Source organism: Delphinapterus leucas, chromosome X (assembly GCF_059928025.1).
Source record: "Delphinapterus leucas isolate spDelLeu-1000000601 "Yukka" chromosome X, BTC_Dleu_Yukka2, whole genome shotgun sequence".
NCBI classification, from domain to species: Eukaryota; Metazoa; Chordata; class Mammalia; order Artiodactyla; family Monodontidae; genus Delphinapterus; species Delphinapterus leucas.
In genome coordinates this window covers 88,585,006-88,597,679 of record NC_143150.1, presented here as the reverse complement: position 1 = coordinate 88,597,679, position 12,674 = coordinate 88,585,006, and the positions used below count along the sequence as shown (strand labels likewise).

Below are 12,674 nucleotides of genomic sequence, written 5' to 3'. Positions count from 1 at the left end.
ATAGTGTCTCTGAAGCTAGGCTACCTGGGTCTAGTCAACTTACTAGCTGTGGGACTTTAGGCAACTGAATTTATCTATCTGTGTTTCAGTTTCTTCTCTCGGTCAAATGAAGAAACTAACAGTACCTACCCCTTAAGGTTATGGTGGTAAATAAATATTTGTAAAGCACTTTGAATGGTGCCTAGAATAGAGTACCGTGCTCAAGAAATGTTAGTTGGCATTATTATTTTTGTGTCATTTTACCTATTCAATGGTGGAGGAGGCTCTGTTTCTTCATTTGGCAAGCAAATGACAAATACATCTTGAGCAACTTCTCTGTGTCAGGCACCGTGCTAGGCATGGAGAATACATCCGTGACCAAGGTGTGGTCTCCTTTCTCGACAGTCTCAGTCTAGTAGGGGAAACTCAGCAGACCCACTAGACTGAAATGATTTCTCCAAAAACAGTGGGGAATCAAGGCCAGCCATAGAATCCCACAGTATCCCCACCCAGGCCTTAGGTCCCTGAGACATGATACTGAGGGGTCCATTTGAAGTGTTTCCTTAGGGATCCTAATTGAAGCAGTTATAATGGAAAAAGCATGAACTTTGGGGCCAGACAAACCTGAGTCTGAGTCCTGGCTCCATCACTTACTAGCTGTGCGACCTCAACTAAGTTATATAACCTCTGTGGACCTCATCTATAAAACAGGTAGTAAAATTAACTGTTGTGGAGAATAAATGAGATTATGGTTATAAAAAGATCCAGCCCAGTGACACTTAGCTGGTGATCAGTAAATGTTGGCTTCCTCTCTTTCCATTGCCAATCAGAAAACCAATAGGTTTCCCAGACTTTGGAGTCAAAAGAAAGCCCAATTTATTCCTGACTACACCACCAAATCACAGGGGATAATATAGACCACTGGAAAGAACCTGGGCTTTTCAGAGGTCAGGGGATCCAGATTCTAGCCCTCTTCCTAGGTGCCCCCACAGAGGCGCAGCTAAGAGCCATCTTCCCTGTCCCTCCTTTATTCCTGGAGTTTGAGTTAAAGAATCAATACAATTTACGGGCCTCTTGTCCTGGAGAAGAACTAGCTGAAAGAGTATATCAAACAATTTCACAAAAGGGGTTCCAACCAGACTGATGGAGAGCAACCTGGAGGAGGTAACTGTCTCCTCCACATGGTCACCTATGACAGGTGGGCTCATGTCTTTGGAGCATAAGTGCCAGGTGCCATGTTCCCCACATTATAGGAACAGATTCTCCACTCTGGGCATTCTTTTTTCCTTAAGGACTCTGCAGAAGCAACTCTTTCCCCTCTAGCCCAAGCCATACATACCATTTGTAAAAATGTCCCTGCCTTCTTTTAGGAATTCTAACCTATTGTTAGCATGATCTGCCTTGGATTTTTAATGAACAGACCTTAATCTCTCAACAAGCCCTATAAAAAGAAAGGTGGCAGAACCCAAGAAACATTCTGAGGCAAAGGCACAGCAGTGGCTGGACAGTCTTACCTCCTCTCTGGCCCCTCCAACCACCCAGCGGCTGCTTGGAAGGCAAGCATAGTTTATGCCTTCCCATCTGTGTTTTAGCATGGTCTGGTCCCCATGTCCTTGTGCCTGGGCACCTGCCTCAGGCCTCTGAGCTGATGGGCACAATGTCCCACAATACTCCTTTTTACGTATTCCAAAATGTGCTACCCATCAGTTTGGTCTATAGCCCAGCTGCCTGGTGGGCAGGCTGGATTACATCTTACAGCATCAAGGCCTTTGTACTGACACCAGACAAGGTTCCTCAAAGGAAACAGAGCAAATAGAAAACAGAAAACCTTACCAGTTTCCACAGAAGCCTCAGAGGTACTAACTCACTCCAACTCCCAGAGCGGTCACTTACCTCCCTGACTGGCTGGTCTTCCTGTTTCCTGTTATTGGCTTCCATTTGTCCCCAGGAAAGTCCTGCAAAGCAAAATTCTGATAAGTTAGGGAGCTCTGGACAGCCAGGTATATAGATGGCTTCAAAAATGTAAAGAGGTCAGGAGCTTGTCCTGGGCCAGGCCCACCCCCTCTTCCCCACCCCCACAGCTGGTTCCTTCTACTCTCCCATGCAGGCTACAGAACTATGTACCTAGAGGGCTGCCTTTCTGTCAGGAGGCTTGCTGGGCTGCTGGGGGCATGCAGAGTCTAAGACAGCACTCAAGGACCTGGACAATGTGGTCTAGAAACTGAGTTTCCCTCTCTTTCTTCACTCCCCTCCCAAACCACGTTAAAAACCAGTTTAGCATGTTTGCTGTTTGTTCTGGCTCTTGCAAAGAAAATCTCTTTGTTTGTTCTTCCCAGTGAACCTGCTTGTTCCTCTTGCCTCTTCCACCATAGAAAGCAACTTCTTGGAAGCCGCAGCCCTTGAGGAGGCTTTGAGGCCTAAAGCTCCTGCTGCTACAACCCTGTCCTAGCCCACCCTGTACTTCAGGGGCCCTTCCTCCTCGTTCCAGATCCGCTGACAGTGGCTGAGGCGGGCTTATTTCTGGGGAGCACTCATCCCCCATATTACAGGAGGAGACTCTTCACCCTGGGCATATTGTTCTTAAGGGCTTTGCCCAAGCATTCTTTTCCCTGCAGCCCAAGCCACATACGCCATTTGTAAAAATGTCCTTGCTTCCTATTCTAGCTCCAAGCCTAATGCAAATTTGCCTTTGACATTCTCCCTGATTTCAGCATTCCGTACCCTCTACCTAGCGACTCAGAACTTAGCCCAACGGGAATGCACAGTTTTTCCTAAACCTCACTGATCTTCCAAAGTCCCGCTTTCTCCAATGCTATTATTGGTCCCATTCAAAGTTTTATTAACTTTGCCTCAGTTAAAAAAAAAATACTACCTTTTTGGGGGTAAGACACCTGGTTGTCAGTCATTCTGGCTAAGATACTCATTATTTGAGGGTAGTTATGTCACTTCCCTGAACCTCAGCTTCCTGTCTGGCAAATAAGGACTAGGCTATCTAGCCTTGCTGGATTCTCAGGAGTGAGGATAAAATGGGATGTGTATAGAGAATGTTTAGCACAGCACTCGGCACATAGGAGGCTCTGGACATTAGTAGCCATGGAAACGATGAGATTTCACAGCTTTCAGAGGACCAGAGCAGTCCCTGCCTGTACCTGTCATGTGAGAGCATCAAAAACCACTTGTTCAACACAGATTCTGCCTTGATGCCCTTGTAAGATGTCCCTGCTTTCAAAGACACTATTACTCATTTTGCCACAGTGGGAGCCAGGATTTCCTGTCCATGCCCTGTCTAGCCCTGTGGGAAGTGCTCAGTAAATAGAAGTGGCCAAACCAAAGTCCTGTCCCAACTCTCAATCTCCTCAACTCCCCAGTATCACCTTACTTTTTTTTTCACTGAGCCACTTAGGTTGCTGTAAATTGTCTGCACTCTTTGAATCAAAGAGGCAGATATCTCCACGGCTTGTTGCAGATGGGGATTGACTGTGGTAGGAACTTGTTGCCCTAGTGGAAGTTATATTGCTAGAAGGCATACTGCCAGAGTGGGGAGGGCCTGGGCTTTGCAATCAGCTTTTGGAGAGGCAGTGTAGCACAACTAGGAGCTTGGCCTCTGAGGCCACAGTACATGGATTCAAATCCCACACTGAGTGTGACCTCAGGCAAACTACCGAGTTCCTCTTAGCTCATTTCCCCCAGCTATTTAATAGTGATCATAACAGTATCTATTTCTTGATTGCTTTGAGGACGACATGAGTTGACAAATGTAAAGCACCTAGAACAGCACCTGGTACGCCATAGACACTCAAATGTTAATTATCATTATGTTGTTCAAATTCTAGCTTCACCACTTGTAGGATGTGTGATCTCACTGAGCCTCAGCTTTCTCAGCTGTAAAATGGGGATCCTATTATAATGTATCTCATATAGTTGTTAAATGAAATACTTTGATAATATATGCAGAACTAACTGGCATGAAGCATGAGGGATTTAGGTGTGTGCTGATTTTAGTTCTCTTAACAGCACCAAAGAGGATCCAATTGGCTCCCCGTCCTCTTCCAGGGGCCATAAAGAGCAGGATCTCAACCCTACTTCAGATAGCCACCATCACAACTACCTTAGCCACCTGAGTTGGAGTATCCTAACGCATCTACAAGTTTTCCCCATGTCTGGAGGGAAGGTGAGCTCAGGTGGCAGGGGTAGAAATGGGTATGAAGTGGCTTCTGGACGGCTGTCCACATGTCTGAAAGCCTAGCGTCTAAGCAGACCTACTTATCTAATCTAACAGACATTAGGAAACCAATGTGTCCTTCCCTCAGAGTACAAAAGGAGAGGCATGGTATGGGCACATGCACACCTGCATTGCTGCTGTCAGCTGCTGCAACCTGCAAATTTCACCTCCTTCCCTTATGGAGTTACTGGCCCTAGGATGACCGTTCTGCAGCTGTCATCTGCTTACCCCATCCCCACCCCCAACTTTAGCCCCTTTTCTCCATTGTCTACTTGCAGGTCCTTGTTTCAGCAAAAGTTTCTCAAGGTAAGCCCAAATCTCCCTTTATTCTAAAAGATAATAACTAACCTTTAAAAAATGATTACTATCTGGTAGTTACTGTTCTAAATGCCTTGCACATGTTACATCATTTAATCCTCTCAACCAACTTATGAAGTAGGTACTGTTATCATTTCCATTTTTTTTAGATGGGAATGCTTAGGAATTCAAACCCAGGTAGTCTGGTTTCAGCATCATGCCCTTAAACCATTATTTTATATTTCCTCTCCTTTTTTCCTGCTACATTTTATTATGAATATTTTCAAACACTTAGAAAAGTTGAACAAGTTTACAATGAACACCTATATATCCACCATTGTATAGTTTCTACAGTTAGTATTTTACTGTATTTGCCTTATCACATATCTATTCACTCCTCTATCCATCCACAAATCCATCTTAAATTCTTGATGCATTTCAAAGTACAACTTTATCCCCATACATTTGAAAACTTAAATGGAATGGACAAATTCCTTGAAAGGCAAACTACCAAAGCTCACTCAAGAAGAAACAGATAACCCAGATAACCCTATATCTATTAAAGAAATTGAATTTGTTGTCAAAAATCTTTCCACTAAGAAAACTCTAGGCCCAGATGGCTTCAATGATGAATTCTACCAATCATTCAAGGAAAAAAAAATACCAGTTCTATGCAAACTCTTCCGGAAAATAGGAGAGAAGAGAACAATTCCCAAGTCATTTGGTGAGGCCAGTATCTTGATATGAAAACCAGACTCGGGCTTCCCTGGTGGTGCAGTGGTTGAGGGTCCGCCTGCCCATGCAGGGGACACGGGTTCATGCCCCGGTCCGGGAGGATCCCGCATGCCGTGGAGCGGCTGGGCCTGTGAGCCATGGCCACTGAGCCTGCGTGTCCGGAGCCTGTGCTCCGCAATGGGAGAGGCCACAGCGGTGAGAGGCCCGCGTACCGCAAAAGAAAACCCCCCAAAAAACCCAAACAAACAGAAAAAACAGACTCGGACATCACGAGAAAACTACAAACTAAAATCCGTGATATACATAGACAAAAATCCTTAACAAAATACTAGCAAATCAAATCTGGTAATATATAAAAAGGATAAGACGTCATGACCAAGTGGGATTTATTCTGGCAATGCTAGCCTGGTTCTTATTTCAAAAATCAATCAACGTAATTCACCATATCAACAGACTAAAAGAGAAAAACTGTATGACCATCCCAGTAGATACAGAAAAAGCACTTGAAAAAAAATTCAATATCCACTCTTGATAAAAGCTCTCCCAACAAACTAGGAATAAAAGGGAATTTCTTCAACCTGTTATAAGGCATCTACAAAAAAATCTACAGCTAACATCAAACTTAATAGTGAAAAATTGGGAACAAAGTAACAATATCTGCTCTCATCACTTCTACTAAACACTGTATTGGAGGTCCTAGACAGTACAATAGGGGCCTCCTCTCCTAATAAAGCCACACACAGTGGAAATGAAGACAAAATTACTTATATTTACGGATGACAAGAAAATCTTTTAAAATCTACCAAGAAAAGTGAGTTTGGCAAGGTTGCAGGATACAAGGAAAATATACAAAATTAAATTGCATTTCTACATAATAGTAAAGAATTTTAACTTGACCTTAAGAAAACAATAGTATCTACAATGGCAGCAAAAACATGAAATCTTAAGGATAAATATAACAAAATATGTGCAATATCTGTATGCTGAAAACTAGAAAATAAGTTGTGTAAATCAATATACTTCAAAAGCTCAAGCATACATATCATTAAAGTTTGATATTTGTTTACAGTATTTTAGGCAAAATCTACTTCCAGGGAAATGCACAAACATTAAGCGTACATCTGTTAAGGTTTGGCAAATGTATACACCTGTGTAACTCAAACTCTTATCAAGATATAGATCATCACCCAACAAAGTTCCCTCATGCCCTTTCCTAGTCAATCTCTGTGCTGCCTGCCACAGGCAACCACTGTTTTGAAAATTTTTTTCCATAGAATAGCTGTTTTAGAACTTTATATAAAGGAATAGTAGAGTATGTACTCTTCTGTGTAAGGCTTCTTTACCCCTAAGTTTCATTTCTTCAAAGAATATGTATTGAGCAATTTCATACAGTAAGTCTTTCAGAAGTGTAGGCCTATGCAAAAACAGTTCAACACAGGAACTAACTTCTGGTTTGAATGCACCAGCCAAAAGGTGGCACTAGGAAAGCCATGGGAAAGGAATCTGGCGGTAAGCTGGCAACAGCATAGGGAGTCCTTCCACAGATACCCTGAGGGATGGTGGTGGCTTGTATTAGAGTTGTAGGTCATAACCAGGGTATAGCAACAGCCAATTTAGACCTGGGTCTCTGCAAACAAAGCCTGGGAGACATCTGCAAGTTTTGCAGCTCCAAATATATTTTAAAGCAGGAAATGGAAGGGAATACATGCTGTTTTGGATCAGGCACTGAGCCTGGCACTCTGTGTTACACAATCTCATTTGATCCACCCAACTAATTCATGAGGCAGCCATTACTTTCCTCCACTTTAGAGATGAGGTAATAAGACTTTATTTAGTACTGGCCATTTTATGAGGTAAAAATTCTTTTCTTTTTCCCTTTAAAAAGAATCACATAACTACAACTTTTGGTGGCTGGATGACTTGCTTAAGTTCACTCAGATACCAATTATACAGTTAGGATATAAAGCCCAGTTGTGTTCATTTTGTGAAGCAAAAGTTATTTTATTCTACCTCTAAAGATGAGGTAAGTGCAATTTTGATCACTGAATGTCTTGCCCAAGGTTAGTAAGCTACCAGTGGACCCAGCACTATATAATTTTAAGATATTATAATTGTTACGTTTTCAAATGATTTACCTAGCTTCTCCTCACAAAGAGAATAATGAAGCTCACCCATCCAAGAGCCAAGTCCTCACCTGCACTGTTGGATTCCTGGGTTTCCAAGTGTTGCCAGGTGCCAAGCTGCTGTCCTCAAGGGTACCATGCTGGGGATTATGATAACAAGCTGAACACCGGATACACTGGTGGTGGTGGCACCGGCAGTTGTAGCAGTTTGGCATCATATTTCTCTTTCGCAAAGCAGGGCAGACTTCCCCAGAACAATAAATGCAAGGGTCATGGACTACAGCTCCCTGGACATTGCAGGAGTAAGAGCACGTCCTGCGGTAATCAAAATCACCACAGTGTAGTGGCTTACAACACATGGATTGTTCTAGACCTTTGCTTGCAAAACATTCTTTGTAAGTGGTAGTTTCTGACTGAAGGGGTGAAATGGAATGATATGATTGGTCTGTGGCATGACAGGGTTGGTCTGTGGAGTGATATGATTGGTCCATGGGATGGCGCCTCAATTCCCTATAGCTGGAGCTCATTGGCTGGAAGTTTTGGTCAACAGGTTTTGGTCTCTGGGTAAAAGTCTTGCTATGAGTGGTTAAACCTGGCAAATGAGATGTAGATAAGGATTTGCTACTCTCTTCAAAGAACTTTCTTCTGTCTGCAAAGGGCAAGAGGATGGCTTCCTCCCCAGCTTGGGCAGTAGAAGCCTTCAATTCCTTGTCACCTGGGTTGGAAGAGTTTTCCACGGCTAGTGCCACATGTGGCTGCAGGTTGTGCTCTGGCGGCCATCTCCAGTGACCTCCACAGACTCCACGGTGAACATTTGTTTTTTCAGAGTCTGAGGAGGATGGGTCAGATGCTTTCCACCAGGTGTTCAGGCTCAAAGAGGACTGGCCAGGTCTCTGGCTAGGGCTCATTCGTCCCTCCAAGCCCGTCCTAGATTCATGGCCCTCAGGGGCTTGGCTGAGGCACTCTGAAGACCTAGCCCTGAGTATCATGCTCTTGTTGAAGAGCTTGTCTCTGGGGCTAGGTGGTTTTTTATACGAAGATAGAAGGGATGAGTTAGAGGCAGGAAGTGGAGGACTTTCTAGGCACTTCTCGGTCTCTTCCACTGGCTCCCTGGTGTCACACAGCTGTGACAAGGGACTCTTGCCTTTCTGGAGCTGGGCCTTCCTCCTCTGAATTTCATTACGTAGATTGGTAGCAAAACGCTCGTTCTTCCGCCGGTTTTGTATTGAGCGGCCCCGGGTCCCTCCATTTCGCCTACCACCCACCCGGCCACACTCCTTGGGCTCACTGTCCCCTTCTTCAGTTGTCTCTGTGCGGCCAGCTACTTTAGTGGTTTGTTGAACAAGGGAGCCAGAGGCAGAGGACTGCTGGCTGGCCAATTCACTGTCAGCTCTGCTTGCTCTGTTTGGGTCCTGGAAACTTCTTTCTGGCGGATGTCCATCAGCCTCTCCATGTGGGGAACTGCTTGGGCTCTGATGCCCCGAACCCAGAAGTCTATCATCCACTGGCCTGGTCTTTCTCTCTTTGCTGGGCTGGTCCTGGGTTCCTCCTGCAGGGGGACATGGGCTTTTCTTGCCTGTGTGGCTACTGTGCAAAGGGGATAGAGTCCACTCCTGCCCATCCTGCCCAGCTGGAAGCTCCGTCCCCTTGCTGTCCCTAGTATCAAGGTGCACATGCTGCAAGTGGGACGCCAGTAGCTCTTCAGGGGCACTATGGCGATGTCCTGTGAGGTGTGGAGGGCCGCCAAAAGAAGAAGCCTTAGCTAGTTCTGCTGAAGCCTGGTTAAGTGGGCTGGAATCCGTGCTGGAAGCTTTGTCATATGCTTTTGGGAATCCAACAGCTTTGGCCGAGGCCTCCATCAGTAGATGCTCAGAGCCCTTCTGGCTGGATTCAGGAAGTTGGCTGAGCTCACAGTTCTGATGGCCCTCATTTGTCACTTGGTCTTGCCCGCTGAGGCAGCAGAACCTGTTAGGGTTCCTTGGGGATAGCATGGTGTCCAAGCTAGGTTTCTCCTTCTGTTGCAAGGAGTCCACAAGCTCAGAAGCCCTGCTCTGCTCTCCACTGAGGAGTTGGGCTCTGGAGGCCTGAAGACTGTCTCGCCTCACTGGAGGTTGTGGTGGACCCCTGGCAGCCTTGGCAGGCCCTGAGTGGTGGACCTCCTGTGGATGGGATGATATCTGGGAGCTAGGAGTCAAGTGGCTCCCACTGGTATGCCGGCCACCTCCTGAGGTTTCGGCCACATTAAGCTGGCCATTAGGGGCCTTAGTTGGCCCTGGGCCTTGCATGATGCAGTCCACAGAGCCTGGCTCCTCTGGCCTGAGGGAAAGGGCACAGTCAGAGGCATTTGAGCTGGCCGAGAAGGAGCTATAGGCTGAGTCACGCTGATTGGGGTATGTGCTCTGGTCAATGGGCAAGAGGTGGCCCTCATAGGTGGCTTGGCCTGGTTGCTCCAGGCTCTCCATGCTGCCAATGGAGCTGCTTTTCTCAGTGCTGCAGTGCCGGGAGAGTGGACACCACTGCACACACACGTCACTGCAAGACACAGGGCACACCAGTTAGTTACGTCACCAGATCCCTTTCCCACCTTGGCCAGCCCTGCCATGGGAGAAGCAGGACAACCCAGAGGCACCCATGTCACAAGTGAGAGAGAGATAAGACAAAAGAGGAAGGAAGGGAAACAGGGGAACAGATGGACACTGGGGGTACTACAGAAATGTGGTAAAATGGGAGACAAGATGATATGTGGAAGAAGGATAGGGCAAGATCCCAAAGACTAACAGTGTGAGAACTCCACTGAGGGTTGTGCTCTGTTTCTCTGCCTTCAGTGAGTCTAGAATTGCTTCTGGACTATTGCTGTCCCCAGGGAGTCAGCTATAGCTCTCTGCTAGGAGAAACAAGCACGGACTATTAGCATTTGAGAGGGGCCCTAAAGGGCTGATTTAATTTCAGCCAGCCCATTTTGTAAATCAGTGGTTCTCAAATTTGAGCATGTATCAGAATCACCCAGAGGGCTCATCAAAACACAAGTGACTAGGTCTCATGTCCAGAGTTTTAGGTCTGGGTGGATCCTGAGAATTTTACTTCTGACAAGTTCCTGGGTGATGCTGGTGCTGTTGGTTCAGGGACCATATGCTTTTGAGAATCGTTGGTGTCAAGCAAGCCCTGCAAAGGGAAGTGATTGTGAGGATGTGATTTTCTCAACATCGTCCAGCTCTAGTTCATGGCCCAGACAGGGCCAGAATTTAGGCGTCCTCCTGTTCTTTTCTTGGTAATAGTAATCCTCACCATTTACCGAGGACCTACAATGTGCCAGGCACTTTACAATGTCTCATTTCAAATTGAAGGGGAGAGATTATTATCTCCACTTGACAAATGAGAAAACTGAAGCTGAGAGAGGGAAAGTAAACTGACAAGCTCACACAGCAGCTAAAGAAGCAGACCTGGAATTTGAACCCAGGCCTCTACGAGTCTAATGTCCTAGGTCTTCTGCTACACTGTCTGTTAAATGTAAATAATAGTAATATCTGTATCAGAGGGTTGCTTTGTGGGTGAAACCAGATAAAAGTGAAGCTCTTGTCGCAGCCTGGGCACCTAGCGAAGGTTCAATACTTGGAGCTGCTGCTCTCTTGATTGTTGTTTTCATGGCTATTGTTATCAGCATCCTCTCTACTACGACTTTTGATACTATAGTGGTCCCTGCCCACCCAGGCCGCCCTCGTCCCCCATGGCAAAGCCAAACCAGGGAGAACAAAGAAGGGACTAGGATCAGACACAACCTTGAATTTTAAGTACCATTTCCCACACACAAAGCCAAAATGAGCCAAGTCATGCCAGTAACACCCTGTGGCTAGAAACCCAGGAGGTTGCAGGCTGCCCTCAGAAAGGCCACAGTTCCAAACACCAGAGCTGAGCAGTGGCGGGAGCCCACAAGATCCCCCAGGTCAGCCTTCCCTAATTCTTGCTCCCTGCCTTGCCCATTAGCCACTCCACTTACTTGACCTCTGGGCTAGGAATCCATCAATTACTCCTTGGCAAGGAGATCTGCTACCCAACCCACCACCCTTCCTGCTGAAAACAGCCACACCCCCACTCAAACAGGAGCCAAGCTCAGAATGTATTTCTGTGTGTTCTCCCAGAACAAAACTGCCTCTGCCTCTTCCCTGAGCCCCTGACTTCGGATGCCAAATAAAGACACCGAGTCAGGGCAAACTTAACCCTTAGCTTCCCTGAGCCTCCTCAACAGAAATCCCTTCTCAGAGGGAAGATCTTGTTGTGGAAGGGAAAAGGCATCTGAGGCCAGCAGCTTTGCTGGCTCTGGGCTTGCTGAGAAAGTTCTCTGAGTCTGCTGGGCAGCTCTTTCAACCACAGACCATCCCAAGCACCCTAAATTGAGAGATCCTCATTGCAGGTGACCCTGTTATTCAGGGAGGTTCCCATTCTGAAAGCTTTGGTTCTGTGACAGAGCTGGGATGAGAGGAACAATGGATGAGGTCACCATGAGTCACTGTAGTTAGAGAAGAGGACCAGAACCCAGCCCCAGGGCCACCGATATCAGAGACCAGGACGATGCAGAGGAGCCAGGGAAAGAGACTGCAAAGGAAATAAGGAGAAAAGGAGGAGAAAGTGGTGTTTTGCAAGTTGAGTGAGGTCAGTATTTCAAGGAAACATTTTTTAAAAGGAAAGGGACTGTCCCAAAGTCACAGACAGTTCTCAGTAGACGAGGACCAGAAGCCAGGCACACTGGAAACCCACCCCATTTTCCAGGATAGTACTCTGGGCTCTACAGCCTCCAACGGGGATGAGAGCAGAGGAGAGGAAGTGGCTGGGTGATCTAGCCTCTACCCTATCTTGAGGGGAGGGTTCTAGACTTACCTCGTGTTGCAGCCGGAATGCCAGGACAAGCTGAAGGCTTCAGAAGGGAAGTGCATATTGGTGGCTGCTTCAGGGCATCCCTCCAGCAGCTTGGCCACATGCCATGAATGTGGCCTACTGACGGGGGCGTTCCTCCTACAGTAAGAAAGGGACAGGAAGTCAACTTAGGGAACCAGAGCTGAAATCACTTCCCAGGCAGCTTCCGCCCCCACCCCCTCTTTCCCTTAAATGAAGTAGAACATCTTGCAAGGAGCTGATGTAGGAATCTTAGTGGCCACCCCCTCAGCTCTCAGTACTCAAATCTCCTTCACCCCAAGGACAATGCCTGGAGATACAGAATGTTAGCGTCACAGGGCTCTTTTGCTCATGGGTGTATCCCAAGCGTGTACAGCAGTGCCGGACGCATAGTAGATGCTCAATAAATATTTGTGGAATAAGTGAGTGCT

The 12,674-nt window shown here is 46.4% G+C and overlaps 1 protein-coding gene across 6 annotated transcripts in view; it reads right to left on the bottom strand.

Moving 5' to 3' along the window:
• The window catches only part of SHROOM4 (shroom family member 4), a 219,777-nt gene that overhangs the window by 38,078 nt on the left and 169,025 nt on the right, over positions 1 to 12,674 (bottom strand). For all 6 annotated transcript variants that reach the window (XM_089904543.1, XM_089904541.1, XM_089904542.1 and 3 more), the window contains 3 exons: positions 12,229 to 12,363; positions 7,428 to 9,888; positions 1,873 to 1,934 (listed from right to left, as the gene is read on the bottom strand). In XM_089904543.1, the coding sequence (XP_089760669.1) occupies positions 1,873 to 1,934; positions 7,428 to 9,888; positions 12,229 to 12,363 (2,658 nt within the window). The remainder of the gene's footprint in view (positions 1 to 1,872; positions 1,935 to 7,427; positions 9,889 to 12,228; positions 12,364 to 12,674) is intronic.